A 16,199-nucleotide genomic window follows, 5' to 3' on the forward strand; every position below is an offset into this window, starting at 1 on the left:
CGGGCACCGTGACGCGCGCCCATTGACGTCTCCGGAATCCCGGCGGCGGCGGCCGACGCAGCCTCATCAATGGGCTAAAAATAGCGGCGCCCGGAATAGTCGCGAGCGCCCCGCCCCGCGGCCCCCCCCACCCCCGGTCCGCACACCCCGTTACATAATCCGGCCTGCGGCGGGGCGACCGGGCTCGGGGAGCTGTTTTGTAGGGGAGGGTTTTGTGGCCTGGCTAACCCCTTCCGAGGCGGCAAACCTGGAGCTGGGTTATACTTAAATTTACCCGGGGCTTCCCCTAAGGGAGAGGTGGAAAAAGTGAGGCCCAGAGACGCGCGGTAGCGGCCCGAAGTCACACAGCAGTTAGGCTGGCTTGAGGGACAGGGCCCCCGCCCTCTGTGCCCTGGGCACCCCCACCAGCATCGCTTGGCCTGCGTGCCATCCCAAGGGCAAGGAACCCAGCTAGCGGGGTGCCCAGCTTCCACACAAGAAGGCAGGTTAGAGAAAGAGGACTTCTTGGGAGGGTGAAATTTCTCCTGAAGAGAAGCGTCCCTAGAGGCAGGTGTGCAGGCAGGGGCCAGGCCCTGGTGGTAGAGTCACTGATCTGGCTGCTCCCATACTCTGTGTGACCTAGGGCAAGTCACTGCACCTCTCTGAGCCTCAGTGTCCTTACCTATAAAATGAGCATGCTAATATGATCCACCTTTTCTGCTTATCGGCAGGATGGATAACCGGTGCAGGTGCCGTGTACACAGCAAGCACTCAGTTGTTCCCCTCGCTCTCCTTTAGGAGTCTGACTTCCCCCATCCACAGAGGCTCGCCACAGTGGCCAGCAAGCCGTGAGTGGCCCACCCTCTTCTGACGAAAGTTCCAAGCACAGGCCTCCCCAGGAGGAAGCTTGGAAGGTTTCTGCCTCCCCCCTGACTGGAACACTCGGTGGGAATGGGAGCACTGTCTCATCCTGAGCAGACCCTTCTCCCCTGACAGCGGCCCGCTCAGGAGTGGCTGGTTCAGGCAGGCCAGGCCAAGCTGGAGCAGTGGGGCCGGGATCTGGCTGAGTGGGGTTGGGGTGACAGTGTCTGCTCCTGTACCCGTCAAGCAGGACCAGTCCTGCGCTCGGCTGCACCAGCCACCAGCCCCTGCTCGTTTCTGGAGCCACCTTAAATCACCAGCAGGCTGTCCAATGCCGGCACCCAGGCCAGGCCCACGCAGCCAAGAATCTCCTCTGCATTCGAAACTCCTAAAGAGGCCCCACACCCCAGCTCAGCCCTCATTCCAAGGGCCACATTCCTCTCCCCGGCCCCCTGTCCACCCCCAGAAATCCTTTTCTGGACCTGTCCTAAACTCCTACGGCAATCGGAAACCCCTTTCTCTCGTTCCTCATAATGATCCCAAGAATCTCTGGCTTGTCTCAAAATCAACTTCTCAGAACCTTGACATTTCTCTCCCAGATTCAAGTCTTAGGCTGATCTAGAGACAAAGAAACCACGGCTTCAAAAATGGCAAAGTGGGGGTAGCCCTGGGCCGGCTGCTTCCTCCCCCACCCGCTCTTCTTCCTACCCCAAGACTTCTTTCCAAATGGGCTCTTTAAAGAAGCCACTACCCCCTCTTTTTCTTTTTCCAGAAATCTAACTTTTGAAATACATTTTTAAAATATTTGCCTGTGTAGGAGAAATACATTTATTTGGACAGGAAGGATAAAAAAAAAAAAAAAAAGGCTCAGTTACCAGTTTTTCCATGAAGGCTTCCAGCCCACAGAGGTCTCTCCCTTCTATAAATACGTAAGCACAACTTGGCTTTATTATATCCTGTCCTGTTTTATAATGAAGTAAAACCTATATTAAAATATGTAATGCTAAAACACACACACCTGTGTGGCTCATGACAGCAGCGTGAGGCACGAGAGGGAGCACAGGCTCCAGAGGCCTGAGATTGAGACTGCTTCCAACCATTTCCAACTGTGTGACTTCAAGGAAGTTACTCACCTTCTCTGGGCTTCACTTTCTTTATTTGAAACCTCAGGATGATAACATATCCATCTCACAGAGTCATCATGAAGAGTGCATCTTTTTCTCTTATTTATTTATTTATTTATTTTGAGGAAGACTGGCCCTGAGCCAACATTCATGCCCATCTCCCTCTATTTTATATGTGGGACGCCCGCCACAGCATGGCTTGATAAGTGGTGTGTAGGTCTGCGCCTAGGATCCGAACTGGCTGCAAACTTAACTGCTAGGCCACCAGGCCGGCCCCGTGAAGAGCGCATCTTTGATAGCAGATAGAAAGAATGCAGCAAGGAGTCTGGCACGTAGTGACAGACCTGCCATTTCTGTGCAGGAGGAATTGGGGGAAGGAGGGCTGGGGACCTGGTCTTGAAGCTGTACATGCATAGCACTCACCACAGCTTTGCCCAGCTGGTGTGTTTATTTGGGGCCTTGAGGAGCTGCACAGATGATGGGGGCAATGTCACCTCTTAGTGTCATTACGGATGTCCAGTGAATTTCAGCTCCCTTATTGTCTGCTTGATCCAGGTCACTCAGCTTGTCAGTGGCCAAGCCAGGACCACAGACCAGAGCTTCCGACTCCCAGACCGGGGCTCTCTTTCAACCCACCGTCTCGTTCCTTCATACCTTCCCCTCCTCTTTCTACACAAATTCCAGGAACGACAACACAGCCCCTACTGCAGGTAGGAAAACCAAGGGGAGAGGAGGTCAACTACTCGCGTGGCCGAGGAGCTGGGACTAGAGGGGAAAACAGACACTGCGGCCGGTGCTGTTCCACATCCTGGAAAGTTCCTAAGGGAGAAGGACAAGATCTTCCTGCAGAAAGCTGGCTCCTAGTCTGATTGGGAGGCAGGACACAACAACAGTTATAAAAACATTGCCAGAAGGGCCAAGAGGCAGCCTCCAAGAGGCCTCGAGCTGGCATTGGGGTGGAATCTAGAGGGTTAATCTGACAGGCCCCATGAGAAGAAGGGAACATGGGGCACAGTGTGAAGGGAGAGCCAGGACCAGGAAAGGCAGAGAGAAGGGAGGGCCTCGCCTGGAGGAGAAAGGCTGACCCGAAGCTCATAGGTATGGGGCAGAGGCAGGATTGAGGTTCTGGGGATGGAAAGCCCCAGGACCCACGACAATCAGCCAGACCCCTAGTGGTCCTCCCCATATGGCCCTCCATCTCACAATAGCAGAAACCCTTGATCCAACCACACCAGTAGGGGAGGCACCATTCCCTCACTGGGGCGCGTGGGGGAAAAGGATGTCAAGGGGGTTCCCCTGCCCATTTGGGCCCAAAAAGACCTCCATTGCCCAGGCCTGGCCCTCGATGAGGAGAGGGGCTGTAGCGCGGATTCCCTTCATGATTCCTTTCTTTATCTTGAGGATCAAGAAATACTCGACCGGGGTGCCCCCACCCCTCCCCAGGTTTAGGAGGAATTAAAGGGAAAGAAAGAAAAATGGGGGCACAAAGACCGGACCTTCCTGGGGCTGTCCCAGGGATCAGGGGCCTTCCAGGGACACCGCCCAGATGGGGTTACATGCTCTGCATTACATAAGGATGAGGCGGCCCGCTGGGTGCTTTTTCGAAGCGCCTCCACATTTGCTCTTCCCTCGTTGCCATGGGAGGCAGTCAGGGCCGGCACGAAAAAGTGGCCAAGGTCACCAGGCTGGAGGTGACAGCTGAAATGAACGCCAAGATCTCCCCTAAACGCAAGCCAGGCTCTTTATTAAAAACAAACAGAAATCTTCTGTAACTCATTTTTTAAATTGCAAAATCAAACAGGCTCGTTGTAAACAAATGCAGAACCGCGTGATTTACGAAGTGAGAGGCCGGCCCGGCACTCCCAAACGAGCAGACTTCGGTAATCCTCCGCTGTCAGCTTCCAGATGGCTCTCCAGGTCGCCAGAGATCGGGTCTGGCCCGGCGGGCCCTGCCCGAGGGGCCGGGCCGGAAGGATCAGGCAGACCCCGCCGCCCGCCGCGCCTCGGCCGGGCCCCCTGCGCGCTCCCGGGGGCGGCCGCGCCGCGCCGGGTGGGGCCGGGGAAGCCGCTACGTCACGGGAGGGCGGGGGCCCGCGCCGGCGGCCGGGGCCAGCCAGGATTCCATTACCTCACCAGGCGGCGCCGGGTAAACGCTGCTGCAAGCCATTGGCTCCCGTGCCGCCCTCCCAACCAATAGCACGAGAGCATGCAAATCAGCCACCGCCGGCCGCTTCCCTCGAGTCTGGCGTATGCAAATAGACGTCTTTGCGAGGATGAGGAAGAGGGGTCTCGAAATCAGCAGGGGCTGTTTGCGGACGTGCTGTCGTAAATCTGGTCCAGCTAGTCCTGAGGGGGATGGAGTGTCATTAAGGGTCAGCGGCCTTAATTCTTGAACTGTCTTTCCAGTTAGATCCCAATTCTTAGAGATTCAGTGAACCTAAGAAATGGTGCAAAAATTATTTAGGTCAACTTGGAAATGAGAGCAAGGAAGAAATAAGACATAAAGACACAGAAAACTGGAATGTACTTTGGAGAACACCTAGGTCAACGTCCTCGCTGAGGACACAGCAAAGAACAAAACAGATACAGCTCCTTCTCTCCTACCCGGCTCCTTACAGCCCAGTAAGGGAGACGGATGTGAAACCATCTTACAGATAAGTACTAAGTGGCATAAAGAGAAAAGGAAATGCAGGATACCAATGAGATATTCAATGGGGAGTTGTAAATTAGACAGGGGTGGTGGATAAGGGAATGCTTCTCCAAGGAAGCAGCTTTTTTTTTTTTTTTAAAGATTGGCATCTGTTGCCAATCTTCTTTTCTTTTCTTCTCCCCAAAGCCCCCCAGTACATAGTTGTATATTTTAGCTGTGAGTACCTCTGGTTGTGCTATGTAGGATGCCGCCTCAGCCTCCAGGATCTGAACCGGCGAAACCCTGGGCCGCCAAAGCAGAGCGCAGGAACTTAACCACTCGGCCACTGGGCCTGCCCCAGGAAGCAGCTTTTAAACTAAGGAGTGTCTGTGGGGTGGGGAGTGGGGGGAAGAGCCAAGTGTTCCCGGGAGAGGAAGCAGTATGTGTGGAAGCCCAGAGGTGGGAAAGGGCTTGGTTCCTTCGAGCAGCAGAATAAGGTGAGTAACTAGAGCCCAGGGACTAAGGGAGAGTTTCGGGACATGGGGCTGGAGAGGAGTCCTGGGCCAAATGTGTGCTAGGCTCTGGCTAAGTACTTCTCTTGCTTTGTCTCTTCCTTCTTTCAACAGCCCTCTGAGGTAGGTACTGCTTAGTATTGAGGGAACAGATGTCACACAGCTGAGAAATAGCAGAGCGGATCTGTATCCGGGTTGGTGTGGCCTCAAAGTCTGTGCCTTGAACCCCTGGTCATTGCCTCCCAGATTGGAGTCTGAGGTTTGGAGTGGTGAAGTGATTTGCCCTGAATGTCATGGCTTGCAACAGAGCCAAGCCCTGCAGAGAGGTCTGCAGATTTTTCACTGTGCTGTGAAAGGACACAGGGACAGGGAGAGTAGGGAGGGCATGGAAAGAAAAGGTCCTCTTTGCCCAGACCTTGGGGTTTGCTAGAACTTAGGGTTTCCTGGAGTGGAAAGAGGTAGACGTTTTTAAGCATCTGTCTCTGGGGGTGTGCTGCTGGTCAGCAGGCAGCCCCCTTGGAGGGTTGCTGGGCCTGGCGTGCCAGGGCAGCCCGGATTAGCTGGATCTTGCGTGCTATCCCAGTTGCCTAGCGATGCTGCTCCTCCGGCTCTCACCAGGAGAGCCAGCTCTGGTTACGGGTGATAACTCCCCGGGGTTGGGGGTGGGGGCTGGAGAGACATGGAAGCAGGCGGGAGGGCACGGGAAACCAAGCCTCTCTCCGTCCAGGTTTACCTGGCAGTGGAGTGGGTACCCCTTAGCTCTCTGGCATACCTTTGGGCCTGTCTCCCCTGTGCCCGCTCTATGGCCTCAGAAGTCCAGGACGCACAGGCACATGGGGAGGGTGGCAGAGGCAGGGGCAGGGCCTTTCCAGGGAGTGCTGCTGCAGGCGTTTGGAGGGGAGCCCTGCCCTGACAGCTGAGCACCGCGAAGAGCAGCTCTGCCCTCTCCACTGGGCGTCACTGTGTGTGGGCACCTCCTTGGATCCAGCGGCCCTGAGGGTGGTGACAGAGTGGGCTATGACACAGGAGACATGCGGATGGAAGTGGAGTGCAGCCCTGGACTAATGGAGCCTGCAGCCTTGTCACCCTCCCGCCCGCCCCCTGCCCCTGCCAGCAGCGCCCATCCTGGCCCTCATTTCTCTGGCTCTCTTAGCAGAGCTCCCAGCTCTCCCTGGTGCTGGCTGCAGAGATCCCACAGTACTTTCTCTGGCAAGGCTCTGGCTCCCAGCACCCAGGGAGGTTGCAGTGGGTGTGGTGAGGCTGTGAGCTGCCCTAGCCACTCAGGCTTCTGAGTGGGATGATCCTTCAGACACTCGCACCATAAATGTCCAGACGCAGAGTCACTTTGGAACTGTCCTCTGCAGGCCAGGCAGAGCCTCCGCCCAGGGAGGGCCGGGTAACCTGAGCTGCCAGCAGGCACTTCAGGAGGACCTCAGGTCACTTCAGAAGGAGTCAGCTGATGCTCTTGGGGACCATTCATCATGCCCCCAGCCCAGCCCGGCACAGCCATGGCTATTTCCAGTCCCTAGGTATGGGGCAGCTTATGTAACAGGCTGGAAGCCAGGGACTGGGCTGGGGGCACTTGTGACAAGGGATAGGGCTGCTCCCACCTTCCACTGTGAGGCCAGCCCCTCAGAGCCCCAGTTCTTTCTGTGGAGGACTGTGCATGGGGGAGCTCACAGGCTGGGTGTGATGCTTGTGGACAGCCTGGTGTCTACCAGCACACTTTGTGCTTCCTCCCTCCTAACCTGGCCCAGAAGATGGCTCAGCCTCCTTCCTTCCGTTTGAGGCCACCAAGCAGCCTTTCTTTGGTGGCCTCACCCACTCAGCCCAGTATGGCCTCCCCTGGCCCCTCTGTGAGAACCCTGTACCCATCTTGACGCCCCTTCCTAACTCTGGTGGGGACCGGAAAGCATCGCTTGGTGGTGAAGCAGGTTTCAGATACGGTTATTCACATCATGGCTTTGCAAGCTCACTGAGCCTCAGTTTCCCATCTGAGAAATGGAACCATAATATCTCCTTTCTGGTGTGGTTGTGACTATGAGGGCTTAGGAGAACATTCCGGGAGGGCGATTGCTCAGTCTATCTGTGTGGCCTCGGGCAAGTTATTTCAGCTCTCTGTGCCTCAGTTTCCTCATGTGTAGAATAGGGGCAGTAATACTACCCAGATCCCTAAATTGTGAGGACCCGGTGAGTTTCTCTGCATAAAGCCCTTCAACGGTGCCTGGCACAGGCAGCACCGTCTAAGTGTCAGCTATAATTAGACGAAGTTTGCAGATCATTTTCCCCAGCCTTGGCTCCTAATAAGCTCTTGGTGAAAGGTACTTGTTATTTTTAACCTCTTTCTCCTTCACTATTTTAATCCCCCTCATAAACCCACCTTCAGTCCGCCTTGCATTCCCTCTAAGCTCTCCTCTTTGGTGGCTAGTCTGCTGCCACGGCCAATAAAGGCATGCATAAATTATATTTGTCTGGTGTTTACATTCGCGGAACATTTCACACCCTGCTGTCTGGGCCTCCCAGCGAACCCGTGAGCGAGCGCCGAGGCCTGTGTCACTGCCCTCATTTTGTAGAGCCCAGGACAGGGTGTGATCTGTCCAAAAGCATCAGCTGCTAAGGGGTGTGTCCAGGGCGCCCGGCAGGGTATTCCGACCTCGGGCACCCGAGTGCAACGGAGGATGCGGCCAGGGCATGCCAGCTCCGCGCTGCCAGGGCAGATTAGCGCGGGGGGCCCTCCTGCTTCCGGTCCCAACCCGACTGAGCGCCCACAGAGCGGGAGGAGACAGGCCTGTGGGCCTTATAAATATCTCCCATTCCAGCTCCAGCCCTGGGAGACCCCAAAATGCTGTGTGGTGGTGCCCTCTACTGGACGGAAGTGGCCTCTACTGGGCTGCTGCCTCTGAAGGGAGAAAGGTGAGCGGCGGCGGCTTTATTCCCATTCACACAAAGATCTATCCAGAGCCTACTACGTGCCAGGCAGTCTTCTAGAAACCACAGAGGTGGGGGAAAAAAACCTCAGAAAGTCCCCAACTTCCGCGGAGATACATTGGGCGGCAGGCACACAGATAAAAACATACACAACATAATGCCATGTAATGCGAAGTGCTATGAAGAAAAACAGAGCAGGTAAGTGGCTAGAGAATGACCGAGGCTGCTCATTACGAAGGAACGGTCACAGAGGCTTCTCTGAGGAGGCCACAAGGAGGGAGAGACCCCAGGGAAGACAGGGAAAGGGCCCTTATCTGGGGAAAAGGCCAGGGAGGCTGAGGATGAGCTCGAGGGCACCGAGAAGGGGAAATTCTGGGTGTGCAGGAGGAGTAATGAGACCCATGTGGCCAAAAGCAGTGTTGGGGAGAGAGCGAGCTCAGAGAAGATCTCGCCCTTTCTTAGCGTGATGGCACATGTGGAAGGGAGAACACATGGAGGAGGGAGCCTTGCATGCTCCAAGAATCACGCAGCTAGAGAAGAGTCCTGTTCGAAACACAAGCACAATAACATAATCAACACACACTGAGCTGGCTATGCCTGGGGCCCTAACACAGCCTGGCAAGTGGGTTTTCCTGGCATCAGAGGAAACTGAGGCTGAGAATGGTGGAGTTACATGGCTTGCCCAAAGACACAAATATCAAGTCACAGAACAAGGACTCGAATCGGGTTTGTGTGACTCCAGAATCCAGGCTTTTAACCATGACTTGTGCACTGGGAAAAAGAAAAAGGCAGGACATAAACAGCATGTAAAGTATGGGTGACATTTGTATTAAAATACACAAATACGTTTATATATGTAGAAAGGAAGACTGAAAGGCAGTACATCAAAATGTGATGCTCTCTAGGGATGAATTATACCTCTCCTTCCACTGTGGCCGTGGGACAGGGAGAAAGATGTTGCCCCCCCAGAAGGCGGAGAGAACGCCCTTAGCATTAACAACCGCCACGTCTCATGCTCAGACGCTCCCTTTAGGGTAACAAAGTGTCTTCTTTCACGGTCCTGCATTTGTCTTCACAACTGCTGTTTCCCCAAGGAAGGAACCCGAGCCTCAGGAGGCTGCGACTCTGCCGCAGAAACCCTGCAGCATAGCTGGGACCGGGACCGACATTTACACATCTGAGGTCCTCCAGGGGTCAGGTCAAGGAAAGAAGAGAGATGGCTGAGAGCTCAAGGAGGGTCTGAAACCAGGCGGCCCAGGGGGCTGGGCAAGGACGCGACGACGGGGAGGTCGAGCAGTTCCCGAGTCTTCCCAGCAGAGGGCGAGGCCGCCCCGAAGCTCCGCGAGCCTGCCCAGGCCACGCCCCCGCCGCGACCAGCCCCTCAGGGACCGGGATGCCGCGAGGAGCCCCTCCCCCCGATTTTGAAGGGCCTGCGGGGCGTGGGGATGGAGGGGCGGTGGATGGGGTAGGGCAAGGGAAGAAGAGAGGACCCGCAGGCGAGGTTGCCGCGGAGACGCTGTGGGCGTCTACGATGGGGTCGAGTGTGCTGGGGCGCGTCTGGGGCCGGGAGAGGGGGCTGGAGCGAGCGGGCGGGCGGGCGGTGCGGAGCGGGGGTGGGTGTGTGCCAGGAGAAGGGCCCGGCGTGGGCGCGGGAGGCGGCGCCGCGTCTGTGGGCCTTCCTGAGGCGGCGAGATTTGCTGCTCTGGGAAAGTGGTTACTCACTCAGCTTTGCCACCTGCTTCCCTCCCAGCTTCCAGTCAAACACAACGCAGAGTCCCCATCTCCACCCTCACCCGTTAGTGGCGGCTGTCCCCCCCCCCCCAGGCTGGAACCTGCCTCTGCACTTCAGCCCTCAGCCTCAGGGTGGGCGAGGGTGGGGAGGGGGGTGCCCAGCTGACTGCCCTTGGTACACGGGACTGGCACCCCCACCCCCACCTCCCTTCAACCAAGTCCAGAACTTGAAGGTCAATCTTGCAGCCGTTTGGCAGCTCAGCTCGTGGGGCTGCTCCCCCAGCACCGCCACCAGTCAGATCTCCCCGTGCTGACTTCCAATACCGTGTAGACATGAACCCCTACTCAACCCCAGCCTCCTCCCCCGTCCCCTCACCCTTGGGCATTGGCTACACCCAGTCAGCCAGCAGGTCCTGGGTTCTTGTATTGTATCCCCACCCCCAACTCCAACCACATTGGGATCACAGATGTGTCCGATGGGATCTGCTTGCCCTCCAAGAGCTCCCACTCTGTGGGGGAGACACACATACCAAAACTTACAGCAGGAAGCAGAAAGTGGTTCTGTCCCGGTGGGAGGCACACATCCTCCGCTTGCCGAGAATGCCAGAGATGACACGACCTCAGGGGGGGCCTGACTTCTGTCAGTATTTGGAACACCAAGGTTCTAGGTGGGAGGGAGCTCAGAGCTCTCTAGAATCATCTTCATTAAACATCCATCACTAAATCTTTATTGAGCATCTGGGGCATTTTTAAAAATACCAGTTCTCCAGCGCCCCCCAGAACTCCTGAATCAGAACCGTAAGGGTAGGGGTAGGATGCTGTCTGCCGTTAAAGGCCCCCCAGGCGATTTGTTGCTGTGGTTGGTAACCACTGGCCTTGCATTCACTTCACCAGAGACCACATTCCTCGGAGAGTGTGGAGTTTGAGCCGAGCCTTCAATCAGAGCGAGATTTGGAGAGCTGAAAGTGGACCTTAGTGGCCTTTCCCTGGTGGCGGGAGAGGGGTTGCTGAATGGACCTGCCAGCTGGGAGGGGGGCTGTTGAGTGACGGTAGGGAAACAGCTGGAAAAGAGGCCCAGAGGGGCCATATTTGCACACTTTTTACCTTTTGCATAGATTTGTGTGTCTCTATTTAAGACTGAACTCCAGGCACGGGACATTTCCTGAGGTTCAGGAGGTCTCCCTTACGGCAGCCATCCTTGTGTCCTGCCGTTTAGCGAGTGTGCTTCCTCCCCGCTCCCCTGCATCCCCTCCGCGCGCCTTCAGACCACGTGGGCTTCCCCGCAGAGAAGATGTGTTTGGTATCTTCTAAGTTCTGAACTCGTCCGTTCATTCGTTCAGACGTACCCACCTTCCCTCAAGGCTGTCTGAATGCCCACTCAGTGCCAGGCACAGCAAGGGCGGCAGGGAGCTCCGGCTGGACTGTGCGATTCAGAGGAGGCTCCACTGTGGGAGAGTCGGGGCAGGCTGAGAAGGGGCTGGAGGGGTGGGCTCTGAAGAGGGAGAGCTGCCTTCACAGCTCCTTGGCGGATGCCGTGCCCTACCTCTTCCCGGGCTCCAGCTCAGGGCTGAGAGGTGCGGTGTCCTGAGGTCCCCACCAGGGGTCAGGCGCGCCCGCTCTACTCTCCAGTGTGCGTCAATCTCTTGGCTGCTTTATTCTATAGAGGAGCCCTCCGTGGTCCCCTGCCCTCTCCACAGCCCCGTGTTCCTTCCTCTCTCGCTTCTCTCAGCTCATCACTCACTCCTTTAGGTCATCCCATCCAGCCGTCAATGCAAGACCAGGCAGGCTCCCAGCTAGATGGCCTGACGTTTCTCCTGACTTTTGGAGAGTCCCCGAGCCTCTCTCACTTCCCCAACCTCACGAGTAACTGACTGGTGAGCAGAAAGTGCCTTCTGCTGTCTCACCTCTTCTCCTCCTGCTGTCATTCAGCTCAAGTTCTTTGGTTTTGTCTCCAGGCAAAACGGGAGTGTTTATGGGTTCATTCTTTCTCACAGGTTTTCTTATGACGTGTCAACAAAGCTCTTCTCCAAGCCCAGGCCCCTTTTGTGGCCCCCAGAACCCATTCCTAAGAGGCCCCCCCCCCCACTTTGATGGGAACGTTCTCACCTTACTCCAGGACAGCAGCACCCACATCCATGGAGCCTTGATCCCTCTGAATACCTTGATCTCCTCCCCCTTTTGCTATCTGGCACATCCCAGACCCTGCCCCCTCAGCTCCCACCTTTCAGATACCCTCCTGGCTCCCTCCCACCTTCCCTCCGTGCAAGTGAAGCCCCCAGCTTTGAGAGGTTCAGCTCCTTTAAATGGTTCCTTACCATCTGGACCCTGTCCTCACACACCTTCCTCCAGGAAGCCCTCCCTCTCCCAAGTCTAGGCTCTGCCGGGGACCAGCTGTGCCACCTTCCCCTCTATAACTCTCTGTTTCTTCATCTGTAAGATGGAGACAGTGATACGGGGCTCTCAGACATGCTGGGGGGCCTAAGCTAGGTGATGGATGTGAAGTGCTTAGCACAGTACCAGCACATGGGAGGTGCTCTGGGAGAGTCCCCTGTCCTTTTTTTCAGGTGTAGCTGCCACCCCTTCTGTCCCCCACCTCCAGCCTGCTGGTAGGAACCTGCCCTTGTCTCTGTACCCTGGCTGCTTCCTCCTCCCCCGCCGTCCCGGGGCAGAGGGGGAAGAACCAGGACCCAGGGGCATGCAGCCACCATGCTGAGGAGACGGGGGCTGAAGCGGGGTTCTGTGGGGACCTCACACCAGAACTCCACCTGCAGAGCTGTGTCCTCACTCTACCATGCACAGTGGAGTGGAGTCCCCTCTCCTCCTCCCTGGTATTATTGGGGGCACCTTCTGGCCTGAGGGGGGAAGGACCCCCACAGAGCCCCTATGGCTTTGAGAGGAGCAGAAGGCTGGTGGGAGGTGACGGAGGGGCGGCAGGGCAGGGGAATACCGACCACACAATATTCCGAGCCCCTGCTCCTTTCCCATCCACCCCCACCCCTCCACCAAACACGATCCCTGGGTTAATTTTTAGCATCGCAGCTCGCACATTAGTCACTCCCTGTCACCCACCTACACGGCAGGAGGCTGCTGTGCTGGTGCCGTCATCCCATCAGCTGAGAGGTGGGATCCAGCCCCGCCCTGGGCACCCCCTCACCCTCCTCTGGGTGCACACAGCCAGCCAGGAGCCCCCTTTGGGTGAGGGCTACTGACCTCACTCCCAAGATTAGCTGCATGGGGGGGTGAGGGAGGAACAGGCTGGGAATCTATGCCCGGAGGAGAAAGCCAGGGAGGCCCTTGCAGCCCCCCGCCCCTAGTAAGGTGCTATGCCCATGCAGCCGGTCTTCTGGCAGCCCTGGGCTCTGGGAACAAAGGTGCGAGAGGGCCCCTCCCCTAGACCTGAGCCCTGGGAGCTGTTGTTTGTCATCGCTGCACAGCAGCTGTTCAAACACAGAGCTCAGGGAAGCTCCATTTTCTTAATCAAATGTCCTCCCTCCCCAGGACCAGGGCGGGCAGGGCTGCCAGGTGCAGGTGCCCCACTGCAGCCGACACCCAGCCCTGAAGGGATTGCACAAGTGGGGTCCACAGATGCCAGCTACAGATGGAGCCAGGGAGGGGCCTCCTCTCCCTGGCCCCAGGGCTGAGATGTGGGGAGGTGGTGGTCACCCAGATGCAGGGTGGCCCCAAGGAGGCATTCTTGTTGATTGAGCACCCTCGGTGCCAGGCTGTTAAGCCCTGGAGATACAATGTAACAAGGCTGAGTTTCCTGCCTTAGGAAGGCAAAGACAGATTCAAACCAAGTCACTATAATTACCAATTGGAAGTAAGTGCTATAAAGAAAGAAAAATAGAGGGCTCCAGATAAAGAATAACAGGGACAGGGAACTACTGCTGATCAGATCAGGGATGTTTAAGCTGAGACCTGAGGATGGAGGAATCAGTCTTGCAAAAAGTATTTCAGGCAGAGGCAGGAGGAGCTGGGCATACTTGAGGAAGCGGTAGAAAGAATAGTGTGGCTTAACTCTGATAAGTGACATGGAAGGAGAAAAAGTTTGAGCTTGAAGAGAGACGCCAGGACCAGAGCCTGGGGGGCCTCTTGTATGGCATCCCAGCGTGCTTGCAGAGGTTGTACACTGCACAACGGCTCCCAGTTGCCAAATTGTTGGGCCTGTGTGATTGCTGTCAACCCAGAGGAAGAGATGCCTTTTTGTCATTTGTCTACCCAGACGCACGACATGTTATGGATAGGCCATGGTCAAGAATTTGGGTTTTATTCTTTTATTCCAGGGGAAGCCATAATGGGTTTTAAACAGTGATCTGATTTCCTTTTTGAAAAGACGGCCCTGACTGCTGTGTGGAGAAGGGATGGTCCGGGGGCGAGAGAGGAAGCAGGGAGTTCACTCAGGAGGCAAGTGCAGTGGTGCAGGAGGGAGCGGGTGGGGTTTGGCCTGGCTTCGGGCAGCTGCCACCTAGACCTCTCTTACAGCATCCCTTGTGTGCTGGTTCCTGCCGGGGAGGAGCACTGGCGCGTGAGTCTCGAGTCTCAGGCCCAGCTCTGCCACTTCCTTGCTGTGACCCTACAGAGGTCACTTGCCCTGAGTTACCTCAAAGAAGGTAGGGCCCACCTCTTGGAGATGCTCTGAGCATGTGCTGTACAGTATTTATTGAGGTTCTACTATGTGCTAATATTGGGCCAGAAATCAAGCAGCAAATCAGACAGAAAAGGTCCCTGTGCTTTGCTGTAAGGCGCGTGCCTCTGGACTGGAGGGGTGGGCACAGAACGAAACCCAGAGAAGTCAAGACAGTTCCAGATGGTGATGAGCAGTGCGATGGAAATAAAGCAGGGCTCTGTCCCAGTGAGGGGGTGACTGTTCTAGACGGCGTGGGAAGGCCTTGGGAGGCAGAGCTGAGGAGTGAAGGAGCCAAGTACAGGAAGAGCAAGTCAGAGACCCCGAGGGGGGGATCAGAGGTAGACCAGGTACAGCAAAGTGGCCAGAGCAGGGAGCAAGACGGAGACAAGAAACTGAGGCAGACGGGGGCAGATACCCCAGGACAGGAGCCAGAATTTTATTCTGGGAGTCCTGGGAAACCACTGAGGGGTTCTAGAGCAATGGGGTGGTCAGTGATTGGGCCTGTCACACTTGGGTGGATGAAGGCTGAGGCTGCCTCTGCAGGAGACCCCTGACCCGCGGAAGAGAGGAGGCCAAGCATAGTTACTTACGCAGGGATAGCTAAGGACTTTAGCCCAGCCTTGGCCTCCACCTGCCGTGGGTATTTGGGAAGGACGCTCAAGATGCACTCAGACAAGAGGCCCAAGCTCTGCAGAGGGTGTGGGGCCTCCTTCAGGCCCACACATGTCAGTTAAAAATCCCTCAGACGATCTCCCTGGCTGCGGGCTCCAACCAAATAAGATGTAAAATACAGTGTGCGCGCGCTCGCATGTGTGTAGTTGGGAGGCGGGTGCGTGATGGAGTCAGAGCTTGCCCGAGCCCAGTCCTCCCCTTCAGGCAGTCACCACACTGACACGGATGCAAAAAACCGGCAATTTTATACAGTTTGTGGTTCAGAAGCAACAATATGCAAAACGGTGGAACAGTCTAGGCTGCCCCCACCCCACCTGGCCATGTCCATTCCTGTCCCCCAAGGGGTGGAGAACCCAGGATCCCTGGCCGGCAGGACCCGACTTAGTTACAGGCCCCCAGGAGGGGCGAAGCCCTTAGGGGTCAAGGCCGGGAGGGAGGGAGACCAGCACCTTAGACCCGCTCAGGGGCCCACTGGTTCACTGGAACTGTGTATGTGTGTGGAGGCTGAGGGAACCACCGACCATAAGCCGTTTCTGCTCCAGGCCAAGGGTGGGGAGCAAGTAAAGCTGAGGAGAGGGCTTCGTGGGATAGGGTCCCCCTCCGGAGGAGGAGGTTACCTGGATGCCCCACAAGGCACTACTAACCCAGACGTAGGATGGCACGCCCCATATTTGGCCCCCGAACCTCTCCCAACCCCGAGCTGGCCCACGTCTCTCCTGCCCCCTCCTCCCGCTGTGGCTCGGGGAGGAGCAGAGAGGTCTGACGCCCGGGCACAGGAACCCCGCCGGCGCGCAGGGGCGGCGAGGACCCTCTCCCCGGCTCCGGGCTCCTGGGGTCCCCTGGGCGCGCTGGCCCGCCCCCGGCTTGCCCCGGCAGGAACGAATAAATAAATAAATACCTCCCCCGCCCGCCCCTACAGCTGGCTCTCCTCCTCCTCCAGGGAGCGGTTGAGTCCGGGGATGAACTTGAGCAGCCGCCGGCGGAAGCTGCGGTACTTGGTCTTGCGCAGCCCGGGCCCGCACAGCGCCTGCTCGCGGGCCTCAGTCCAGAGCGCGCCCGGCGCGCCCCCGCCGCCGCCGCCCCCGGGGCCCGCGCACCGCACGCTGGCGCTGCGGCTCAGGGCGGCGCGGCCCGGG

At 57.0% G+C, this 16,199-nt stretch overlaps 1 protein-coding gene across 1 annotated transcript in view; it reads right to left on the reverse strand.

Annotated features, from left to right (window-relative positions):
• Positions 1–15,289: 15,289 nt before the first annotated feature.
• Positions 15,290–16,199, reverse strand: part of TAMALIN (trafficking regulator and scaffold protein tamalin) — a 7,836-nt gene continuing 6,926 nt past the window's right edge. The window contains 1 exon segment of the mRNA XM_046638939.1: positions 15,290–16,172. Within this exon segment, the coding sequence (XP_046494895.1) occupies positions 15,977–16,172 (196 nt within the window). The 3' untranslated portion in view covers positions 15,290–15,976.

The sequence above is a fragment of the Equus quagga genome, chromosome 1 (assembly GCF_021613505.1).
Source record: "Equus quagga isolate Etosha38 chromosome 1, UCLA_HA_Equagga_1.0, whole genome shotgun sequence".
Lineage (NCBI taxonomy): Eukaryota > Metazoa > Chordata > Mammalia > Perissodactyla > Equidae > Equus > Equus quagga.